This window comes from Podarcis melisellensis (assembly GCF_964234715.1).
Source record: "Podarcis melisellensis genome assembly, chromosome: 8".
Lineage (NCBI taxonomy): Eukaryota > Metazoa > Chordata > Lepidosauria > Squamata > Lacertidae > Podarcis > Podarcis melisellensis.
In genome coordinates this window covers 14,606,566-14,630,090 of record NC_138540.1, presented here as the reverse complement: position 1 = coordinate 14,630,090, position 23,525 = coordinate 14,606,566, and the positions used below count along the sequence as shown (strand labels likewise).

At 47.8% G+C, this 23,525-nt stretch overlaps 1 protein-coding gene across 5 annotated transcripts in view; it reads left to right on the top strand.

The window, feature by feature from the left end:
• Positions 1-23,525, top strand: part of PAX7 (paired box 7) — a 169,847-nt gene that overhangs the window by 142,377 nt on the left and 3,945 nt on the right. For all 5 annotated transcript variants that reach the window (XM_081923688.1, XM_081923685.1, XM_081923687.1 and 2 more), the window contains one exon: positions 19,812-20,058. In XM_081923688.1, the coding sequence (XP_081779814.1) occupies positions 19,812-20,058 (247 nt within the window). The remainder of the gene's footprint in view (positions 1-19,811; positions 20,059-23,525) is intronic.

Here is a 23,525-nt window from a genome sequence, read left to right as displayed (position 1 = left end):
CATCTGAGGACCCAAAGTTGAAGGACATTGATTTAGACCAGTCTTTCTCAACCTTAAGTCCCCATATGTTGTTGGACTACCACTCCCATCATACCTGACTGCAGGCCCTTCTCACTAGGGATGGTGGGAGTTGTAGTCTGATGTCATCTGGGGACCTGAGGTTGAGAGAGGATGATCTAGAAGGGCAGCTTGAGTGAGCAGACCAGTATGGTGGGGAGGGGTTTGGGGGGGGTTCCATAGAGCTAAGTTAAGATGGCTAGTCCTACTTCAACAAGTGGGTGGGGAGAGCACTGTGGAGGAAAATTTAAGGGATAGGGCCCAGTGTATCCACTAAACACTAACAGCTGAAAGACACCAAGTCCCTGAACTGCCCCTGTGAAAGACACTGAGTCAGGGCTGGGAAACCTTTATCAATCCAAGGGCCACATAATGATCCTTCTGGGGGCCACATGTCAGTGGCAGGTGAGGACAGAAGCAAAAGTGAATGGAGCTACTTTAGGCCATATCCATTGATGCTAGTTCTAATCAGCGTAGAACCTTTGGTGTTAATGGACATGACTACCGAAAGTCCATTCATTTTAATGGGTCTACACTGAGTTGAAAGCCAAGAGCCCTCCTGCAACTAGTATTCAAGGGTATACTGCTTCTAAAGCTGGAGGTTCCTTTGATCTGGCACAATGATCTGCCCTCAATAGATATATCCTCTTCCTTGAATATCACCACTACCTTTTAAAGCCATCATAGGTAGTGACCATCCACATCTTGTCTCCGGAGCCAGACTTCGAAAGTCGTGTTCAGTGCTAGTCTTACTCAGAGTAGACCCACTGAGGTTAATGGACATGGTTAAATTCGGTCCATTCGTGTCAATGGGTTGTGCCCAATGCTAGTCCTACACAGAGCAAACCCACCAAAGTTAATGAACATGACTGTCTTAGATTCATTAATTTCAGTGGATCTACTCTGAGTAGACTAGCATTGGCTACATCTCTATGGATTTATTCTGATCAGGACTACCACTGATTAGGATACTACCCAATGTGATAGTGTGGTGTTCAATGGATTTGTTTTCTTGCATTCAACGTCATTGTTGTTGAAAAAGTGAAGGGCCATGGTCAACAAAGGCAAGTGATAGTTCAAGATTCAATAAAGGCAAGCGATAGTTCAAGGATGGGGAACCTGAGGCCCTCCAGATGATGTTGGATTCCAGCCAGCCCCATTAAGCTTACCTGTGGTCAAGGATGATGGCATCAGAAGGTCTTCCATCCCTACATTAAAAGAAGGCAGATTGGTGATGGAGGTAGTCAGGGCAGTGAAGGCAAGCAATGGCCTGGTTGAGGGATGACCATGGCCAACTATCAGGGGCAATGATGGGAGTCAGAGTCTAGCAAGGTCTGGAGGGCATCGGTGCTGGAAAACTCTGCACTAGCTGCTCCACCAGACCATCTCCAGTGTGCTCTGATCCTTTCCCACCCCTGCCACAAGTACAGACCGATCAGCGTTGTCACCACAAGCAGGACTTAACACATTGTGAGATCTGGCAGCTTGTTTGCGCGGATGTTAATCAGCTCCGCCTGTCCCTTCCTTGTCACTGCCCAGTCGCTGCCATAGCCAATCTATATCCTAATCTCCATCAATTAACGAGGAACACTTTATCCCCTCTCCTTCCCTCCCCCCTCCTGCACCTCCGCTGTCAGGAGCACCCACCCCAAAGCCACAGTGATCGAGGGGGGAACGAGCCCTCCCCACATCTCAAACCCCCACCACCACCCTCTATTCACTTTCCGCTAACCTGGCGCACCCAATTAGGCGTTTGACACCCGAACCCGTTGATAAATTGTTTCTGTCATCTGTTTTCTGTCTTTCATTAAATGGGAAGACGGAGGACAGGAGGAGGGGGAGGGGGAGGACACAGGCGAGGAGGACGGGGGTGGGGTGGGGGAGGGAAGGATGGGAGATGTGATCTTCCGTGCTTAGCGAGGCTAGATACATTAATTACAAAACGGCCATTTGTGGCATGAAAAAGCATTAATTAAATTTATGCAATCATTATCTTTAAACAGTCGTATCTGCAGAATAATCAGCCCCTGCCTTCGTCTCCCTTTTCCTCCACTAAGTAGTTCTAATCCCTGCTTTCCTAGACTTTATCTCAGGATCAGACGTCTCTTCTGCACTTGCAAACTTTGGAGAGCAGACGGAGCCCAGAACTCTTGTTTCTGAAACACCAGGCGGGACATCCTTGCAGCAGCTCCAGGATGCCAGAGATGGGAATGAGAGTCTAGGGCTGTCATAATAATAATAATAATTTATTATTTATACCCCGCCCATCTGGCTGGGTTTCCCCAGCCACTCTGGGTGGCTTCCAACAGAACACTAAAATACAATAACCTATTAGACATTAAAAGCTTCCCTAAAGAGGGCTGCCTTCAGATGTCTTCTAAAAGTCTGGTAGTTATTTTTCTCTTTGACATATGGTGGGAGGGCGTTCCACAGGGCGGGTGCCACTAACAAGAAGGCCCTCTGCCTGGCTCCCTGAAACCACACTTCTTGCAGTTAAGGAACTGCCAGAAGGCCCTCGGCACTGGACCTCAGTATCCAGGCAGAATGATGGAGGTGGAGACACTCCTTCAGGTATACTGGACCGAGGCCGTTTAGGGCTTTAAAGGTCAGCACCAACACTTTGAATTGTGCTGGGAAACGTACTGGGAGCCAGTGTAGGTCTTTAAAGACCGGTGTTATATGGTCTCGGCAGCAGAGCATCTCTCTTGCATGCCAATTGTCTCAGGCACAGTCCTCAACAGCAGCTCCAAGTAGGGCTGGGAGGGACTCTCTGCCTGAAACCCAGAAGAGCCATGGCCAGTCTGTTTAGAAAATACTGATCTAGATGGACTTGAGATGAGGCATCTTCCTATCATCCTTTAGAGCAGTGGTTCTCAACCTGTGGGTCCCCAGATGTTGTTGGACTACAACTCCCATCATCCCTGAGCTCTGGCCTTGCTAGGGTGATGGGAGTTGTAGTTCAACAACATCTGGGGACCCATAGGTTGAGAAAGGCTGCTTTAGGGGGAGCCTATAGCTCAGGGATAGAGCATCCAGGAGGTCCCAGGTTCAGTGATGGGAGAGAGCCACTGCCAGAGTAGACAACACTGAGCTTGCTGGACCAATATTCTCACTCAGCACGGGATGGCTTCCTGTAGCTCAGTGTTAGAGTCTGGAAAAGAAAAGCAGACTGCACTGAGCTAGGGTGGATCAATGAATCTGACAAGGTGCTCCTCTTTTTTCCTGACACCATCTGCAGTTGCTGGAATGATTACATTATTGTCTGCCATCATCGCTGAAACTCTGTGGCTCTTTGGCTGTTTTAGCTGTTGTTATTAGTCCCTGTCACTCCTACAGGAGGCAGGGATGGCCAACAACATGGATGGCTTTGAAAGAGGATTGGACAAATTCATGGAGGAAAGGACTATCAATGGCTACCCAGCCATGATGGCTGTGCTCTGGCTCCATGGTCACAGGCAGTACAAGCTTCTGAATACCAGTTGCTGGAAAGGGAAGGAGGAGAGAGGGTTCTTGTGCTTGAATCTTGCCTGCAGGTTTCCCATCAGGAGATCTGGTTGCCACTGAGAGAACACGATGCTGGGCTAGATGAGCTGTTGGTGTGTTGCAAAAGTAAACGGACTCTTACTTTTTTATGCTGGGACTGGCTCATATGAAGCAGCCATGACAGTAGGTGAGGGACACATCTTTTGATAATAATAATAATAATAATAATAATAATAATAATAATAATAATAATTTCTTTATACCCCGCCCATCTGACTGGGTTTCACTAGCCACTCTGGGCAGCTTCCAACAAAACACTAAAATACAATAACCTATTAAACATTAAAAGCTTCCCTAAACAGGGCTGCCTTTAGATGTCTTCTAAATGTTTGGTAGTTATTTTTCTCTTTGACATCTGGTGGGAGGGCGTTCCACAGGGCGGGTGCCACCACCAAGAAGGCCCTCTGCCTGGTTCCCTGTAACTTGGCTTCTTGCAGCGAGGGAACAGCCAGAAGGCCCTCGGCGCTGGACCTTGGTGTCCGGGCAGAACGATTTTCAGATGTTGCTGGACTCCCCATTATCATTGACCTTTCCACATGCTGGAGCTGATGGGAGTTGAAGTCCAATAGCATCTGGAGAGCCCACACCTGCAGGTAGATGTGGGGGGAAATGCAGGTAAGGCCATGATCCATGGTTTGTTCTTGTGGCTATCTCCATGGAACAAACTGCCTGCATTCAATGACTTGGATTCATAGATTAGGAAATGCTGGTTATGGGGCATTGTGTCTCCCCAAATACTGTATTCCTTTCCTCTGGATGATGCCTTTTTAGGCCATACATTTAACACCCTATGATGCCGCTTTAAACAATATTGGCTTCCCCAAATAATTCTGGGAACTGTAGTTTGTTAAAGGTGCTAAAAGTTATCAGGGGACCCCGACCCCCATTCCCCTCTCGGAGCTACCCTTCCCATGAAGAGGGACTGATTACTAGACCTCTGGGAATTGTAGTCTGGGAGGGAGATACAGGTCTCCTGACAATTCTCGGCACCTTTAGCAAACTACGACTCCCAGAATTCTTTGCAAAAAGCCATGGCTGTTTTATCATAGTGCTTTCAGTATTATCATAGTGCTTTCAAAGTACATTGTGAATCTGGCCCTACTAAGAAGTTATAATGTAACAGGAGCTGTCCATGGTACTGATTGTTAACACGCTGGGTAGAATCTCCCTTTTGCAATTTACAATGCAATCCTAACTCCTCAGAAGTAGGTCCTGCTGGATTCAATGGGGCTTGCTTCCTGGTAACAGGGTGAGGATCATTTCCTTCACTGGGGGGTGTTAGGGGAAAAATGCAACAGTATATGCTCTCAGTAATATCCAATAGCATTGTGTTCTGCATACCAATATTTTTGGTGGCTACTCCAAGAATAACCAATTGAGATTTCACATCAAAATTTACAGGCTCCTGGGCTTTGAGAGCCCATTCGTTTCAGTGCTAGCAGAGAATGCGCAAATTCCTTTAAGCAGATTTCCCTAATATCCGGGGTTCAATTGGAAAGGGGGATGTGAGGAGTGGAGGCAGTTAAACCGGTTTAGGTTTCCAGTGCTGACGTGCCCTCATTGTGGAGGAGAACCACCCCCTGTGTGATCTGTTGGCCTAAGAGCCCCTGCTCTGAACTATGAGGCCCCGATCCACATGCAAGGGGGCAGTGTCATGTACAACCCAGCTCAGACCATTTTCTTTTATACTGCAAGGACCATTTCTAATTCAATACCTGACTGGGGAGGATGCAATTGCATACCTTTATCTTGCTGTGTACACCAATTTAGGGAGTTTTGTATTATTGGTTATTGCACATGCATGATAGAAAAGTTGTTCTCCTGTTTGCTTTGGACCCAGGGTCTGGCTCTGCAAAGGCAGCTTTCTAGCCTCCTGTATATGAAAGGAAGGGCCCGTAGCTCAGTTGCAGAGTGTGCGTGCAAAAGTTCCCAGACTTGGTCCTTGGCATTTATTAGATGAGCCATTGGGTCCCTTGGAAGTCTACAATCCTATGATTCTGTGATTTCCTGGTGGAGCTGGGACTAAAGTACTGTAAAGGTAAAGGGACCCCTGACCATTAGGTCCAATCATGGCCAACTCTGGGGTTGCGACACTCATCTCACTTTATTGGCCAAGGGAGCCGGCGTACAGCTTCCAGGTCATGTGGCCAGCATGACTAAGCCGGTTCTGGCGAACCAGAGCAGCGCACAGAAACGCCGTTTACCTTCCCGCTGGAGCAGTACCTATTTATCTACTTGCATTTTGACGTGCTTTTGAACAGCTAGGTTGGCAGGAGCAGGGACCGAGCAATGGGAGCTCACCCCGTTGCAGGGATTCGAACTGCCAACCTTCTGATCGGCAAGTCCTAGGCTCTGTGGTTTAACACACAGCACCACCCGCGTCCCTGGGAGCTGGGACTATTCCCTATCAAAACCTCAGATAACTATTGCCAGTCAATACTGATATGGGTGAACTTACAATTTAAGACAACTTTCTGCATTCCTATTTAAAGCGTCCCTTTACTCAAAACCACAAGGGCTGGGATCTTAATTTATTTTATGGCCCCAGCAGCTGAACACCCGCTTTGCATGCAGAAAGTCTTCATTTAAACTCTCAGCGTCTCCCATTAATGCATGAAACCCTGAAGAACCACTGCCAGCCAGTGTAAACAAAGCTGAGCTGGATGAGTCTGACATGGTTTGAGACAACACCTTCCGATGTCTCCATTTAAAGCAGCCTTTCCTTGAGAACGATATGACTAGAGCAACAAACAGAGAGAGAGGAAGCTGGTGGGAAGGAATTGCTTCTCAATTGTTTAAGGCTTTCTCCATTCGCTTGCCATCCCGGAGTAAATTCAGTGTTTGGCCTGGAATCTTGCTAGCTGGCACCATGTTTGGTGAACTTTATCGAGGCTATTTCATCTCCCCGCAGACACACACACCCCACCTCTTTCTCTTTCGATTTTTTCCCCGGCCCTATGCCTGATGGAGAAACCCTGAGGCATTGGCTTGACTTAACTGGTGTATCTTACACTGTAGTTAAGCTGGACTTTAACTGATTGCAGCGGTCCGCTTGATCAGAGGTGGGGAGAAGTGGGGGGAGAGAAAGAAAGAGACAGAGAAGGAGAGTTCCACCGCAGATTGGAAGACTATCAGCCAGCCAGCCAGCCAGCCTAGCCTGAGGCTGGGATATGCCACTCGGTAGAACCCTTTGTAGTATACATCTCTTTTCACAATTTATAGATACTTCCCTTTTGCCATCCCAGGAAAAAAGGAAGGAAGAAGCAGAGAAGGGGGATGCGGGGAGAGCCTCAAAGGATCTCCGCGAAATCTTGTTTGGAAGCAGTGAACCACCACCCTGACTCCATTACTGGTGCCTGCGGGGGGTGGGCGATAGGAGCAGAGGGACCGATCTGCTCAACTGAGGAACAGGGAGGAGGGGAGAGGAAGAAGGTGGGGTGTGTTTCAGATCGGCTTTGTCGATTTGTGCCGGTGTGGGGCTGCAGAGGAGAAGGAGGAGAAACCACAATGGTGTGCTTTGTTTGTTTTTTTCCTTTTCAGAAAACCTTGGGTTTTTGTTTTTTTAATTTGGGGGATAGTTTAATAGGCCCCTTTTGACCCTTAGCAGTAAAATGTGTAGGGTGCTTTGTTTTGGTTTTTCAGGTCCTTCCTGCTTTGGAGCAGGACTAGCCGTGGTTTTAGAGCAGAGGGACGCGGGTGGCGCTGTGGGTTAAACCACATAGCCTAGGACTTGCCGATCGGAAGGTCGGCGGTTCGAATCCCCACGACAGAGTGAGCTCCCGTTGCTCAGACCCTGCTCCTGCCCACCTAGCAGTTCGAAAGCACGTCAAAGTGCAAGTAGATAAATAGGTACCACTCTGGTGGGAAGGTAAACAGAGTTTCCGTGCGCTGCTCTGGTTCGCCAGAAGCAGCTTAATCATGCTGGCCACATGACCCGGAAGCTGTACGCCGGCTCCCTCGGCCAATAAAGCGAGATGAGCGCCGCAACCCCAGAGTCGGTCATGACTGGACCTAATGGTCAGGGGTCCCTTTACCTTTACCTTAGCCAGAGGTATTCGTGGAGGAGAGGGCTGTTCATGGCTCCTAGCCATGATGGCTATGATCTGCAAATACCAGTTGCTGGAAACTACAGAAGAGGAGAGTTATTTATGTATTTGGGTCATGCTTGGGGGTTTCACACAGGAATCTGGCTGTGCACTGTGAGAAAAGAATGCTGCACTGGATGGGCCTTTGGCCTGATCCAGAAGGTGTCATAAGTTATAGTGTTGGCCACCAAATTAATGGAGGACAGGGCTATGATCTACCTGCTGCTGGGAATCACCAGTGAGGAGAATTGCTATTATTGGTTTCCCATCATGGGTATCTGGCTGGCTTCTGTGAGAACAGGATGCCGGACTAGATGGGCCACCTGCTTGATCCAGCATGTTCTTAATAAATGAAATGTCTAAATAACTGAAATGTCTCAATCTTATTATTATTATTATTATTATTATTATTATTATTATTATTATTAATCACCACTAGGTATTTCCCTATTGCTTGGGAAATGCATTTCTCGTCGGCCAAGCAAATTGCTTAGGAACTTCTACTGAGTCGGACGATGAGAAGATTCAGTAAATTCATGAATGGCTACTAGCCACAGGGCCTAAGTTCTACCCTCAATGTCAGAGACATTCTTTGCCTCTGGATAGCATTTGCAGGGCAGCACAACTGGGCAAGTGTTGCTGTTACGCTTGCTGTTGTACTCCTTGCAGCCTTCTCATGGAGAAATCTGTCCGGCTACAGTGAGAACCCTCTTTAGCCTAATCGAGTTACAGGCCTCCTTTTAGCAGCCCCCACGCCCCACAGTGTTTTCACACAGCGTACGAAGCTGTGATTCTAAACTCTGGAACTCGCTGCTGCAGGAGGCAGTGAGGCCCACCAACTTGGATGTCTTTAGAAGAGGATTGGACAAATACATGGAGGGTAAGGCTATCGATGGCTACTAGCCATGATAGTACATGGCCTAGGACTCACGTACCTACGGGACTGCCTCTCCTGGTATGCCCCGCGGAGGACCTTAAAGTCCACAAATGACAACACTTTGGAGGTCCCAAGTTGCAAGGTGGTTAGATTGGTCTCAACTAGGGCCAGGGCCTTTTCAGTACTGGCCCCGACTTGGTGGAACACTCTGTCACAAGGGACTAGGGCCCTGCGGGACTTGACATCTCTCTGCAGGGCCTGCAAGACAGAGCTGTTTCACCTGGCCTGTGGTTTGGACTCAGTCTGACCCTTATGTTTTCCCTCCCCTTACGGTTTTGATCCATGGGCTACTTTTAAAATGAGGCTGCATTTTAACCTGTATTTTAAATTGTTGCTTTCCCCCCTATTATGTTTTTATTGTAATTTTACTGGTGTTAGCCGCCCTGAGCCTGGCTCTGGCCGGGGAGGGCGGGGTATAAATAAAATTTATTATTATTATTTATGATGATGGCTATGCTTTTGAATGCCAGATGTTGGAAGCTCAGGAAGAGATAGTACTCTCATGCTTGGATCCTGCAGGGGTTGGTTCCCATTGAAGCATATGGCTGGTCACCCAGAGAAGAAGATGATGAACTAGATGGGCCATTGAACTCTTTCTATAAAATGAATAGACTCTTCCTCTCTGCATTTGCAGCGCCAACTTTCCAATAGTTTTTTAAAAACAGTCTTTTGTAGTCTTTAATGTCCCTTTTAAAATAGCTGCTCTTACCAATTCCCATTGTAGGGAAATCAGTCTGTGATTATGTATAGGGTATTAACACGTCGGGGGAGAGAGAAGGAAGGAGTTTGCTTTGCGGCTGAGAGAGGGATAAAATGAGGTTTAAGGATCTCAGTGTGGAGATGGGAAATATTAAGTTAGGTTTGAAAGAAGCGTTCCTTGAATACTCTCTGGGGATTAGGGAATGGAGTGGTGAGCGAGGCAAGAGAATCCGCCTTAATGATGCCAAGATCCATCCCTCATAAAGGGATTCCACGTAGAGGATGGAGCTTTCGGTATCAATGACCTAACAGACTTTCTCTCTCTCTCTCTCTCTCTCTCTCTCTCTCTCTCTCTCTCTCTCTCTCTCTCTCTCTCAGCCCACCCTCTCTCTCTCTCTCTCAGCCCACCACCCGAAACATCTCCCTTTCCAATCTAATTCCAACCAAGCTTTTCAAATATTGTGATAAGGGAGAACAAACGGAAAAAGGAGGTTGGAGGGTCTCTCGTGGCCATTTAAAGAAGGAAGGGGATTTTCTTCTTGTCTTGCAAAGTCGAGGGGGGATTGCGTTCTTCCCACCCCAGACTCTTCAGCGCTTGCCTTAGAAGGACAAAATGACTACTAGTCTGATGGCGATATGATGTCTAAGCAGAGGTGGAATGGCAGTCTGTCAAGGAATGTTGAACAGGGATTCCTGCATTGCAGGGAGTTGAGTTAGATGACCTTTAGCATCCCTTTCCAATTCTAGAATTCTATGATTATTATTATTATTTTATTATTCTATGGTACCTTCAGAATCAGAGGGCAGCATGCCTCTGAAAACCAGTTGCTGGGGTGCATGAGTGGGGAGAATGATGTTGCCCTCATGGGCTTCCCATTGGGTCATCTGGCTGGGCTCTGTGTGGGGAGGATGCTGGACTAGATGGGGTCCCCTTTGGCCTGATCCAGCTGCTTAAATTCAAGCTCTTTTTCCCCTGGGCTCAATGGACCAATGACTTGTGGGCCAGTTGTGAAACCTGCGGTCCCCTAGATGTTGCTGGACTGCAACTCCCATCAACATTGACCATTGGCCACCTTGACTACGGCCAATGGGAGATAGTCCAAGAAAACTGGAGTTTCACAGGTCCATCCAGTTCAGTATTGACCACAATGGCAGAAAGCAGCTCTTCAGGGTCTCCCAGCCCTACCTGAAGATGCCTTTGGAGATGAACCTGGGACCTTCTTCATGCAAAGCAGAAGCTCTACCCCTGAGCTACAGCCCATCTCTCAGGAGAAGGCTAACATGTGTGTTGCAAAACTGATACATGGTCCTTCTCCAAAGGTGGGTCATGCCTCACCTGTGTTGCTTGCAGATAGACAACTATGTATTAGACAGTTATGGGCTAGATGAGTGAATAAATGATAATGAGAGGGCTCATAGCTCCAGGTTTCATAAGGAGAATCATAGAATTGATAGAAGGACCTCTCTTAGAGCAAGAAATGGGAACCTGGGGTTGCCGTGATGTTAGACTCCATCTCCCATCAGCGACAGACAGCTGATGGAAAAGGGGATTTGTTGTGCAACAGCATCCAGAAGGTCTGATATCCCCAACCCCTGAAAGAAGACAGTGTTGTGATGGAGATAGATTAGGGCATGTGATAGTCTAGTTCAGGGATGGGAAAGGTGTGTCCCTCTAGGTGATGCTGGCCCCCACCAGCCCTGGCCAACATATGGCCAGGGGTCAGGGATGATGGGAATTGTAGTCTATCGATATCTGGAGGACCCCACAGATCCCACATCCCTCCATTAAAGGAAGGCAGAATTGTGATGGTGCTAGCTGGGGGCACTAAAGGCAAGTGATGGTCTAGTTCAGGAATGGGGAGCCTGCAGCCCTGCAGTTGTTCCTGGACCACAACTCCCAGCAGCCAACATATGATCAGTGGTCAATGATGTTGATGAGAGTTGGAGTCCAGCAACATCTGGAGGGGGACACACTGGAGGGACCAATGGTCTGACTTAGCATGGCAGCTTCCTTTGTTCTTGCTGTGCCTTACGGGAGAGCCATAGCTCAGAGTTTAGCCACTACTTTCCTTGCAGGGTGTTCCCAAGTTCAGACCCTGGTGGCATCTTCAGGTAGGTCTGGGAGAGACTCCCTGCCTGGAGCCCTGAAGAGCTGCTGCCGGTCAGTGTAGCCAGTACTAAGCTAGATGGATCAATCTCTGACTAAGGCAGCTTCTTAGGGTCCTGTTTAAATAAGCCCTTTATCCAGAGGACTAGAATGTGGTGCTGATAACACCAAGGTTGCAGGTTCGATCCCCGTAAGGGACAGCTGCATATTCCGGCATTGTAGGGGGGGTGAAATAGATGATCCTCTGGGTCCTTTTCCAACTGTGATTCTATGAACATCTTTAGGGAAAGGACCACAGGTCAGTCACTGAGCATCTTCCTAGCTTGCAGAAGGTCTCAGATTCAATTCCCAGCATCTCCAGGTAGGACCAGATGAGAATGCTTGTCAGAAATGCTGGAAAGCTGCTACCCATTGAGACAGAGGGAGCCACATGGGTCTGATTCTGTCTATAGCATCTTCGTACACTCCTGTCTAGCAGCAATAGTTGGGTTTTGTGCCGCTCGCCTTTCGCTCTCTTGCTCTCCGATACCCGCCTGCCCTGGAGACCCAGTGGGCTTTCCCCACCCGATGCCCACCCCCTATGCCCACATCCCCCTCCAAACCTAAAATAAAGCTATTGATGGCTGAGATTGGTTTCCCTAATTGTGGCTTGCACTCTGAAGCCATCTCCGTTTATCGTAAAGGGTGCACATTTTGCGGCTTGAGCCTCGGCGGCCAGAGGCCCTGAGGGCTAGCTCAGAAATGGAGAGAATTAATTACATTTTTAAAAAAAGCTCCCCTTCTTTTAAAGTGTGTGAGAGAGTGATGAAATCCCAGAGGGGAGGAATGTGTCAGGGCTCTGTAGAAACAGAGTTGGGGGGGGCAGTAGACCGTTAGTTCCCGCCACCACCAAAATAAGAGGACAGAGAGATACAGAGAGATAGAGTGGGCCTTTGCTTCCAGCCCCTGAAAAATGGTAACTTGGGAGATTTCCAGTTTATTAATTTTATTTCGTGGCATTTATTTCCCAGCTCTGCCTCCAAGGAGCTCCAGGTGGCATGCGTGGTTCTCCCCACCTCATCTTATCCTCACAACAACCCTGTGAGGTTGTCAAGCCGAGAGGGAGACACCAGCCCAAGGTCACCCAGTCGAGTGACTACGACTGAGCAGGGATTTGTACCCTGGTCTCAAAGGTCCACTCTAACCACACTAATAATAATAATAATAATAATAATAATAATAATAATAATAACAACAACAACAACAACAACAACAACAACAACAACAACAACAACTTATTATTTGTACCCCGCCCATTTGGCTGGGTTTCCCCAGCCACTCTTGGCGGCTTCCAACAAACACCAAAAATACACTAAAATGTCACACATTAAAAACTTCCCTGAACAGGGTTGCCTTCAGATGTCTTCTGAATCTCAGATAGTTGTTGTTCTCTTTGACATCTGATGGGAGGACGTTCAACAGGGTGGGTGCCACTACCAAGAAGGCCCTCTGCCTGGTTCCCTGTAGCTTTGCTTCTCGCAATGAGGGAACCGCCAGAAGGCCCTTGGTGCTGGACTTCAGTGTCCAGGCAGAACGATGGGGGTGGAAACGCTCCTTCAGGTATACCAGGCCGAGGCTATTTAGGGCTTTAAAGGTCAGCACCAACACTTTGAATTGTGCTCGGAAACATACTGGGAGCCAATGTAGGTCTTTCAAGACCGGTGTTATATGGTCTCGGCAGCCACTCCCAGTCACCAGTCTAGCTGCCACATTCTGGATTAGTTGTAGTTTCTGGGTCACCTTCAAAGGTAGCCCCATGTAGAGCGCATTGCAGTAGTCCAAGCGGGAGATAACTAGGATAGCTGGGAAATGGGCTCAGATCTCGCCACAGTCAAGATTGTCGCGAGCTGACCTTGGAACGCAGTGTCCCTTTCTTTTGTGCCCTGGATTTCTTTGTCCCATGTAGGACTTCACACAGGTGTATGGGGAACCTTGGGCCTTCAGACGCTGCTGAACTACAACTCCCAGCAGCCCCACAAGCATGGCCCAATGGCCAGGGATGGTGAGAGTTGTGGTCCAGAAACAAGTGGAAAGGCAGAGGTTCTCCACACCTAAATCAGCATCTTTAGCAAAGGCCTCTTCCATGAACCTGTGTGAGGGTGTAGGGACTCCTGCAGCCAGCATGGGACGATGGGAGCTGGAGTCTCAGGAGATTGGAAGATTCAGGACACATAAAAGTAGATAGACAGACAGACAGACAAACCCTCTTAAGAATATTAAGGGGTTGGAGTGGGGAAGGACTAGACCATGTGAAAAATGAACATAATATTTTAGCTGCAGTTCATTCGTTTTCAGCTTTGTATTCTTGTTATTCACAACATTCCATTGTCGCACCCATAACCTAGGTTTAAGGTGCCATTCAGCTCCTAGCTTTCATATCTCAGTTTCTTTTCTTTTTCTCCCCCAAATAATATTTATTATTTTCAGTAGGTAAACGTAATAAAAAAGAAGAGATTAACAATAATAAAGACAAACAAAAAATAGGAGAAAAAGAGAGAAAAGAAAAAAGATACATACAACATATTGCCACTTAATTATTTAAAATTAAGTACCATCCATCTTCATAAACATAGTATTTGACTTCCTCGAATCTCTTCCATCCAAATTTCTTAGTAATTTATATGTAGCAGTTTCCATATCAGTGTTTCAAAAGACCATATCACAGTCCTAATCATATTACATTCATATCTCAGTTTCTAACACTGCCCTGGTCCTGCTTACAGGTTTTCCATTAAGGAATCTGGCCAGCTACTCTGGGAGCAGGGTGCTTGATCCGAGAGGTTTTGCTTATATTTTTATGTTCTTATCATACATGAGTAGCAGGCGGTACCTCCATGCTCAGAAGCAGTCTACCTTGGCATTCTGGGTGCTCTGAGCATCGGGGAATGGGGTGAGCCTTGCCTTCACCCTCCGCAGTTAAGCCTCCCAAAGGAATTTGTGTGGTTCTCCCTATCCGGTTTGCTGCCACATCCAGAGCCTCTTTGATCGGAAACTTCACTTTGAGCCGGCGTCTGATTGAACGCCTAGAGGGCATTTTGGAGGGAGCAATTGATAAGAAGCAGGAGAGCTGGGCGGCGGGGACAGGAAGGTTGCCAATCACCCTGATTGACTTGACAGATTTCCTTCCTGATAGGAATATATTTTATTTATATATATAGGAAAAAAACCCTTTCAGATACGGAGAGGCTATTGATTTCTTGTTAGTGGTGGTAAACACTCCAAGACATAATAAATTAGGAGAAAGCAAGGTCAATTGCAGGAAAAGCATGATAGAGGGAAATAGTAATAATAATCCTTTCCTCTAGAGTTTGGATCTGCAAGTTTTTTGGGGTTTTTTTTTTTAATAAAATGGGAGGGACGTGGAAGAGCTTCACTCGTTGGAATATCTCTGGTATAAGGGTCACTAGCTCAGAGTGTCTACACTCAGGGAGCTGCCATTGTGGTTAGAGTATTGGACTAAGAACTGGGAGAGACCAGAGTTCAAATCCTGGCTCAGAAATAAGAATTGATTATGGGTTGATTATTGCATTTATCCATTGCTTACTACAGGAAATGTTTCAAAGGAATTTGCAATTATTTAAAAAAACACACACCACGTAATACAAAAGTTTAAATACATCAGGAAGATAAAAATAACATTATGATGCTCATTGTTCAACAACAAGAAAAGGACAAATCCTTTATATTATTTATATCCTGCCTTTCCCTCCAGACTGGGACTCGAGGCATCTTACACAAGTTAAAACAAGACAGATAAAATACAAAAAAGCTAAAATAGATATATAAAAAATATAATCATTAATTGAACTGTAATAGAATTGAGACAAGACGAAAACACAAACCTATTCAAATACCGATGAAAAAAACATGAAGCCATAAAGCTCACTGGGCGACCTCAGGCCATAGTCACCTCATTCTCAGTCCATGGAGCATGAGACTTGTGCCCCACATTGGGAAAAATGTGGGGCTTCCTGCATTGCAGGGGATTGGACCAAATGACCCTCATGGTCCCTTCCGACTCTACAATTCTAACCTACTTTTCATGGTTGTTGTGAGGATAAACCGGGGCAGAATTAGAACCAGGTGCTCAACTCTGAGCTCCTTGGAGGAGAAAGGGCGGGGGATAAACAGGATAAATAAAAAGAAATAGATATGCTGAATCAAGCCATTGGCCCATCTAGATCAGTCAAGTCTCATCGTCTCTGACCATTGACCATGCTTGTCTGGGGCTGATGAGAACTGTAGCCCAACAACATCTGAAGGCAGAAGTCACCTTCCCCATCTCTGGCCCACACTGACCAGCAGGATGTCACTGGGGTTTCAGAAAGGGACTCTCTCCCAGCCGTAGCTGCCTGAGACCCTAGAAAGCCACAGCTAGTCAGGGTACTCCAGGGTTCCCCAGACTTGGGTCTCCAGCTGTTGTTGGACTACAACTCCCATCATCCCTTGCTAGCAGGACCAGTGGTCAGGAATGATGGGAATTATAGTCCCAAAATGAGTTTGGGAAACCCTGGCGTACACTCTAGTGCAGTGTTTCCCAACCTTGGGCCTCCAGCTGTTTTTGAACTACAATTCCCATCATCCCTGACCACTGGTCTTGCTAGCTAGGGATGATGGGAGTTGTAGACCAAAAACATCTGGAGGCACAAGGTTGGGAAACACTGCCTAGTGAGCTAGTTGGGCTCATAGCTGATTCTGTATAAGGGAGTTCCCTGTTTAAATGAGTCTTTCAGAACCATGAGGACTAGGATCCTACTTAATTTGGGGGGAACAAACCATAGCTTGGTGCTGGAGTGCTGAGGTCCCAGGTTCAATCCCCAACATTTCCATGAAGGGTTTGGAGTGTCTCTTGTCTGAAGAAACACCAAGTTGGATGGCAGCTTCCTATATCATAATGGAAGGGCTCCAACTCAATGGCTGAGCATCCTCTTTGAATGCAGAAGGTCCCAGGCTCAGCCGCCAGCATCTCAAGCTTATATCTGGCAGAAGTTGGGGCAAGGGGAGCCATCGGACCATCAGAGGAAAATGCCTCTCCCGAAACAGCAGCGTGTCATTCGGAAAGAATAAAGTCCTCCCAACAGGAGGTTAGCGAGGGATAAAAAGCTTTCTTCCACCTCTTGCCGGGCTCCAAACATTTTCAATTTGGTGCATTAATTGAGGTCAATAAGATTATGCTACATTTTCAGACTCCCCCCCCTTCCCGCCCTCACTTTTTCTTTATAAAAAAAGGAAAAGCTTTGGAGCGGCGCGGAGGTGACTGCCGGCACTTCGGCGCTTTGCCAAAAAGCAAGGAGGGGGGAGCAGCTGATGCTTCCTGTGGTCAGAGCATTGCCAGGGAAGCAGAGGGACTGGTCCGAGATTCAGAAAAGAGGTTTGTGTCAGAGTAGGAGGAGGAAGTAGCAGGATGCTGGGCTAAATCTTTGGGCTGATCCAGCAGCCAGGCTTCTGTTATGCTCTTAAGTCTATTGGTAGTAGCAATTAGTCACAAGAAATAGATGGATCCTCCAGGAACAGCCTGCCTCCAAATTCCAATTGCTGGAAGCAACACGAGAGGAGTGTTGCTCTTGTGCTTGCTGGTTTCCCACTGGGGAATCTGTGAGAATAGGAAGCTGGACTAGATGGGACACTGGCATGATCCAAAAGATCTTCTTAGGTTCCTATGAGAGTGCTGTTGGTTTCCCATTGGTGGTATCTGGTTGGCCACTGTCAGAACATGTCAGAACAGTGTGACGCGGCAGCTAAAAAGCCAATGCAATTCTGGGCTGCATCAATAGGAGTATAGCATCTAGATCAAGGGAAGTAATAGTGCCACTGTATTCTGCTCTGGTCAGACCTCACCTGGAGGACTGTGTCCAGTTCTGGGCACCACAGTTCAAGAAGGACACTGACAAACTGGAACGTGTCCAGAGGAGGGCAACCAAAATGGTCAAAGGCCTGGAAACGATGCCTTATGAGGAACGGCTAAGGGAGCTGGGCATGTTTAGCCTGGAGAAGAGGAGGTTAAGGGGTAGCCATGTTCAAATATATAAAAGGATGTCACATAGAGGAGGGAGAAAGGTTGTTTTCTGCTGCTCCAGAGAAGCGGACACGGAGCAATGGATCCAAACTACAAGAACTTCCTGACAGAGCTGTTCGACAGTGGAATTTGCTGCCAAGGAGTGTGGTGGAGTCTCCTTCTTTGGAGGCCTTTAAGCAGAGGCTTGACAACCATATGTCAGGAGTGCTCTGGTGGTGTTTCCTGCTTGGCAGGGGGTTGGACTCGATGGCCCTTGTGGTCTCTTCCAACTCTATGATTCTATGATTCTATGTTGCTGGACTAGCTAGGCCTTTGGCCTGAATTAGCAGGGCTATTCTTACAGTCTTCCATTCTTAAGAGTAGATTAGGCCGAACGATAACTAAAATTGGAAGATGATACTGTACTACCAGCTCCGTCTGGTATGCAGGCTGAGACCCTACCTCAGGGGTCAGCAAACTTACCGCACCTCGGGCCGGTGTCTCCAACGCCGATCGCGCAGCGGGCTGGGGGGCAGGGGAGTGTGTGCCTATACGCGTGCGCACACGCTATTTCTGGCTCACTTCCGGGTTGGAGGAGCACCAGAAATAGCTTGTGTGTATGTGCACAGGCCTCCTCCGACCTGAATGTGCACCGGAAATAACACTTGCGCTGGCGCAAATAACGCTTGCGCATGTGCAAATAATGCTTGTGCATGCACACAAGCTATTTCCGGTGCTCCTCCGACCCGGAAGTGGGCAGCCACGCAGCGCAGTGCTGGTAAGAGCGGGCAGCGGCAGCAGGTGGCAGGGATCGCTGCAAGCCAGATAAATGAGTCCCTTGGGCCTTATCCGGCTAGCCGGCCTTAGTTTGGGGACCCCTGCCCTACGCCTCTACGCACTGTCTCACCAGAGTGGTACATGCTCTGGTTATCTCCCGCTTGGACTGCTGCAATGCGCTCTATGTGAGGCTAGCTTTGAAGGTGACCTGGAAACTACTACAAATCCAGAATGTGGCACCTAGACTGGTAACGGGGAGCCGCGGCAACCATATACCGGTAACACCAGTCCTAAAGCATCTACACTGGCTCCCAGTATGTTTGCAAGCACAATTCAAAGTGTCAGTGCTGACCTTTAAAGCCCTAAATGGCCTCAGCCCAGCATACCTGAAGGAGCGTCTCCACCTCCATCGTTCAGACACTGAGGTCCAGCTCTGAGGGCCTTCTGGTGGTTCCCTCCCTGCAAGAAGTGAAGTTAACAGGGAACTAGGCAGAGGGACTTCTCAACAGTGATGCCCACCCTGTGAAACACCCTCCCATCAGATGTCAAGGAGATACAGAACTACACAACTTTTAGAGGACATCTGAAGGCAGCCCTGTATTGCAAAGTTTTTAATGTTTGGTGTTTTATGTTTAGACAGGCCGTTGGCCTGATGCAATCACAACAATACAAACATTACACGTGGGCTAATAGTTAGTAGAGAATATACTGTATAATAGAATAGTGATCATAGAAGTTTTTAATGTGTGACATTTTAATGTATTTTTAATATTTGTTGGAAGCCGCCCAGAGTGGCTGGGGAGACCCAGCCAGATAGGTGGGGTACAAATAATAAATTTTCTTCTTCTTCTTCTTCTTCTTCTTCTTCTTCTTCTTCTTCTTCTTCTTCTTCTTCTTCTTCTTCTTCTTCTTCTTCTATTATATATTCTCTAGTAATGATTAGCCTGTGTGTTCTGTTTGTATTGTTGTGATTGGTTCTTATTGCGACACAGGGGTTTGTTTTGGGTTCATTGGCTTGATCCTGCAAAACCCTTCTGCGGTTCTTGAGTTTAAAAACTAATGAGATGAGCACCGTTGTTCTCGAATCCTGCTTACCATATTTAGGAGGGAAAAGACTCGCTTTTTCCCTCCTAAAAAGTAAGGGGAAATGTGTGTGCGTCTTATGGAGTGAATGCAGGCTGCGCAGCTATCCCAGAAGCCAGAACAGCAAGAGGGATTGCTGCTTTCACTGCGCAGCGATCCCTCTTGCTGTTCTGGCTTCTGAGATTCAGAATATTTTTTTTCTTGTTTTCCTCCTCCTAAAACTAGGTGTGTCTCATGGTCTGGTGCGTCTTATAGAGCGAAAAATACGGTACCTTCTTTCCCTAGGTATGTGGTTGGCTATTGGAACAGAAGAGGACACTGAACCAGATGGACCTCTGGCCTGATCCAAATTCTGGCGTTCTTGCATTCTGTTCCTCCCAAGCACTCTTTAAACATTTGGCTTGCTTTTGCTCTCTCTCTCTCCATGCATCGTATGCCTGGTGCCATTGTTCCCCATTGACTTGGGTCTCATCTTGCAACCCCCCACAGGTCATGAGCATCTTGAGCAACCCCAGCGGGGTCCCCCCGCAGCCCCAGGCTGACTTCTCCATCTCGCCCCTCCACGGCAGTTTGGACACCGCCAACTCCATCTCGGCCAGCTGCAGTCAGAGGAGCGACTCCATCAAGTCTGTTGACAGCCTCCCCACCTCGCAGTCCTACTGCCCCCCGACCTACACTACCACCGGCTATAGTGTGGACCCGGTGGCCAGCTACCAGTATGGACAGTACGGGCAAAGTAAGTATCTGCTACCGGAGGGTTAAGACCATGCCTGTTGGTGGGGTGGGGTGAGATTGTTGCAGAAACTCATGCAGGAGGGCAACAGGTAACCTCCTCTGCATCTCTGGAGGTGGGTGGGAAGTTGTGGTTCCTGCATGGCAGGGGGTTGGACTAGATGAGCCTTGGAGTCCCTTCCAGCTCTACAATTCTATGATTCTAAGCAGGGACCCACACAGAGGACCACATCAGGATAAATTTTACAGAGAACTGTGTAGACATTTGCTAAATGAATGGATGCCAGTCAAAGTTGGCATTCTTCGCTCCATGGACCAACATAAATGCAATGCATAAATAAGTACATTATTATTATTATTATTATTATTATTATTAATTAATTAATTAATTAATATTAAATAATAAGTTCTGGAGGTCTGTTCTTAACCTGAAACTGTTCTTAACCTGAGGTACTACGTTAGCTAATGGGGCCTCCCGCTGCTGCCACGCGATTTCTGTTCTCATCCTGAAGCAAAGTTCTTAACTCCAGGTACTATTTCTGGGTTAGCAGAGTCTGTAACCTGAAATTTCTGTAACCCGCAGGTCTCAGGGCAGTTATATATGGGTTGCATCCAGTGCTAGACCTACTCAGTGTAGACCCCCATTAAGTTGAATGCAATGACCAACTTTCGTTCATTTATTTCAGTGGGTCTACAGTGTGTTAAACCTCTTTAGCTTTTCTCAATGTTGCCCAGGCCATTTTGGGACTCCGAAAAGGGGGTCTGGGAGCAAGTGGCGAGGTCCCTGGGGCAAGAGCTTTTGGTCATCTCCATGGAGGTGGGAGGGTCAGCTCACCTCTTGGTCCACCGGGGTCACACACAACGCCCGCCCCCCTCCATCCCGAGAGGCTCTCAGCCAGACAGTTCACCTGCTACCCTTCGAAGCCAGGGATAAGTTTGTGACCCATTGAAACTCTTGAAGTGGGGGGAAGCTCTCCTCCCTCTCCTCCCCTTTTCGCCCAGGGCTCATTGCAGAGTGACCTTCCTCCCCAAGCGGCGTGACAACCCCCCCCCCCCTTTGCCCTTGCTCCATGTAATGTGTTTCGACTTCTACGGCCAAATGAGAACCTTCTGTAAACTGCAGAGAGAGGGGCATGAATGGCTGTTGACTTCCCCACCCCCCTTGCTCCCTGCTCTTTCCCTCTTGCGGGAAGGTGGGGTGGGGGGAACGGCGCTTGATCTGCGACCCCGTGACCTTCCTCTCGCTTCTGGATGCAAAGGCCAGCCACACGTGCTATTGATAAAAATCTTAAACAAATTCCGATACCATGTATTTCCAATAAAGATGCCCCCGGGCCAGGTGTTAGTCACACCCCATGTGTGTGCGAGGGCGGGGGGGGGGGAGCAGGAACAATGTGAAAAAAAAGGAAATGCAAGGGCAGAGAGGGTGCAGTGGGAGGGGGGATGAAGGGGGAGGGGGAGGAGTGCATTTCCTCTTAATTCCCCTTTTTTCCCACCCCCAAAAAACCTTACTGATAAATGATCAAGGCATCCTTTTTGTCTTTCCCAGAATTCAGGGGCAATTACGATGCAGCTTGCTGATTTTCCATACCCTCCAACATTTCTCTGGTGAAAATAGGGACATAAATATATTATTATTATTATTATTATTATTATTATTATTATTATTATTATTAATAACAATACCTCACCCATATGACTGGGTTGCCCCAGCCAGTCTGGGCAGCTTCCAGCATATATAAAAACATAATAAAACATTAACATTTTTTTAAACCTCTATACAGTGGTACCTCAGGTTAAGAATTAAATTCGTTCCAGAGGTCCATTCTTAACCTGAAACTGTTCTTAACCTGAAGCACCACTTTAGCTAATGGGGCCTCCCGTTGCTGCTGCACTATTTCTGTTCTCACCCTGAAGCAAAGTTCTTAACCCGAGGTACTATTTCTGGGTTAGCGGAGTCTGTAACCTGAAGTGTCTGTAACCTGAGGTACCACTGTACAGGACTGCCTTCAGATGTCTTCTAAAGGTTGTATAGTTAAGTATCTCCTTGGCTTGGCGGTCGCATAAATCCATACCCTCCAACATTTCTCTGATGAAAATAGGGACGTCCTAAGGAAAAGAGGGACATTCTTGGATCAAATCAGAAACCGGGACGGCTTCTGTAAATCCAGGACTGTCCCTGGCAAATAGGGACATTGGTCTGATTTTCTAGAGTGTATTGGACAGGGGCGTAGACAGTATGGTGCAGTTCTGAATTACCAAATAGGCAGAGCAGGGCCCTGCGACAACAGATCAAAATAATATTGATTTGATCTTGTAAGAAAATTGCAGTGAAGCTTTCATAGTTCAATGTTATCACACTGGAGCGTGTGCACGAGATTCTGCACACGAGCACCCCCTCCCCAATATTTTGACAGCCATGGGGCCCCCACAGGGTTTAATCCAGCAGTGATGTGATGGCCTCCAGCCCTGGCAGGTATCAAGGCCCCTGAGCAGAAATGATGATGTGAGTTGGAGCCCAGTAACATCTGCAGAAGCACAAGTTCCCTGCATTAAGAGGCATGATTCGGGTAGCTAGGGGCAGTGACGGCAAGCGATGGCCTAGTTCAGAGATGGGGAAACTGTGGCCCTCCAGTTTCTTTAAGACTCTGACTCCCAACAGTCCCAGCCAGCATTGCCAGTGGTCAGGGATTATGGGAGCTGCAGTCGAACAACATTTGGGAGGCCACAAGTTCCCAATCCCTTCATTAAAAGTCAGAGTTAGCTGGGGCTAGTAACGGCAAATGATGGTCTGGTTCAGGGATGGAGAAGCTATGGACTTCTGGGTGAGGCTGGGCTCCAGCGACCATCAGCTCCAACCAGCATGACCAACACCGAGGGTTGTTGGTGGAAGTTGGCCCAGTGACATCTTAGAGGGTCACAAGTTGGTTGGTTGAAAGGAGGCAGGCAGAGATCTGTGTATCATCCAGAGACATAGCGGGTATCATCTTCTAAGAGTGGATTCTTCAGACAGCATGGGAGATCTAAGGCTCCACTCACAGGCGGGACAGTGATGCAGGAAGGTGGTGAGACTCAGACTCATGCAGAGATGCAACCGGCACCTCCTCAGTATGCTGTTTTGGGCTCCCAGGAACTTCCAATTTCTACATTTTGCATGGCAATCCCCCTCCCTCGGGGGGGGGCGGGAAACATCTCACGATATCTGCCTTGGCACAGAGCTTGGACATTACCAACACAGGCAAAGGTATTCCGCTACTGACTATTAAGTTTTTGCTGTTCTGCAACCCCTTGCCTTGGCAGGAGCCTCAAGAGAGGGGGAATTCTCAGAAGGGAGAGGGCAAGGAGTGTGGAAATGCTTACCTCCCTCCCCCCCCCCCAGCCCAACCACCTTTTCCCTTTAATAAAGCCACTGCTGTTCTGATTGCTAAGTGACGCCTAGATCAGGCTAACCAAATGCCTGACCATGCTTTG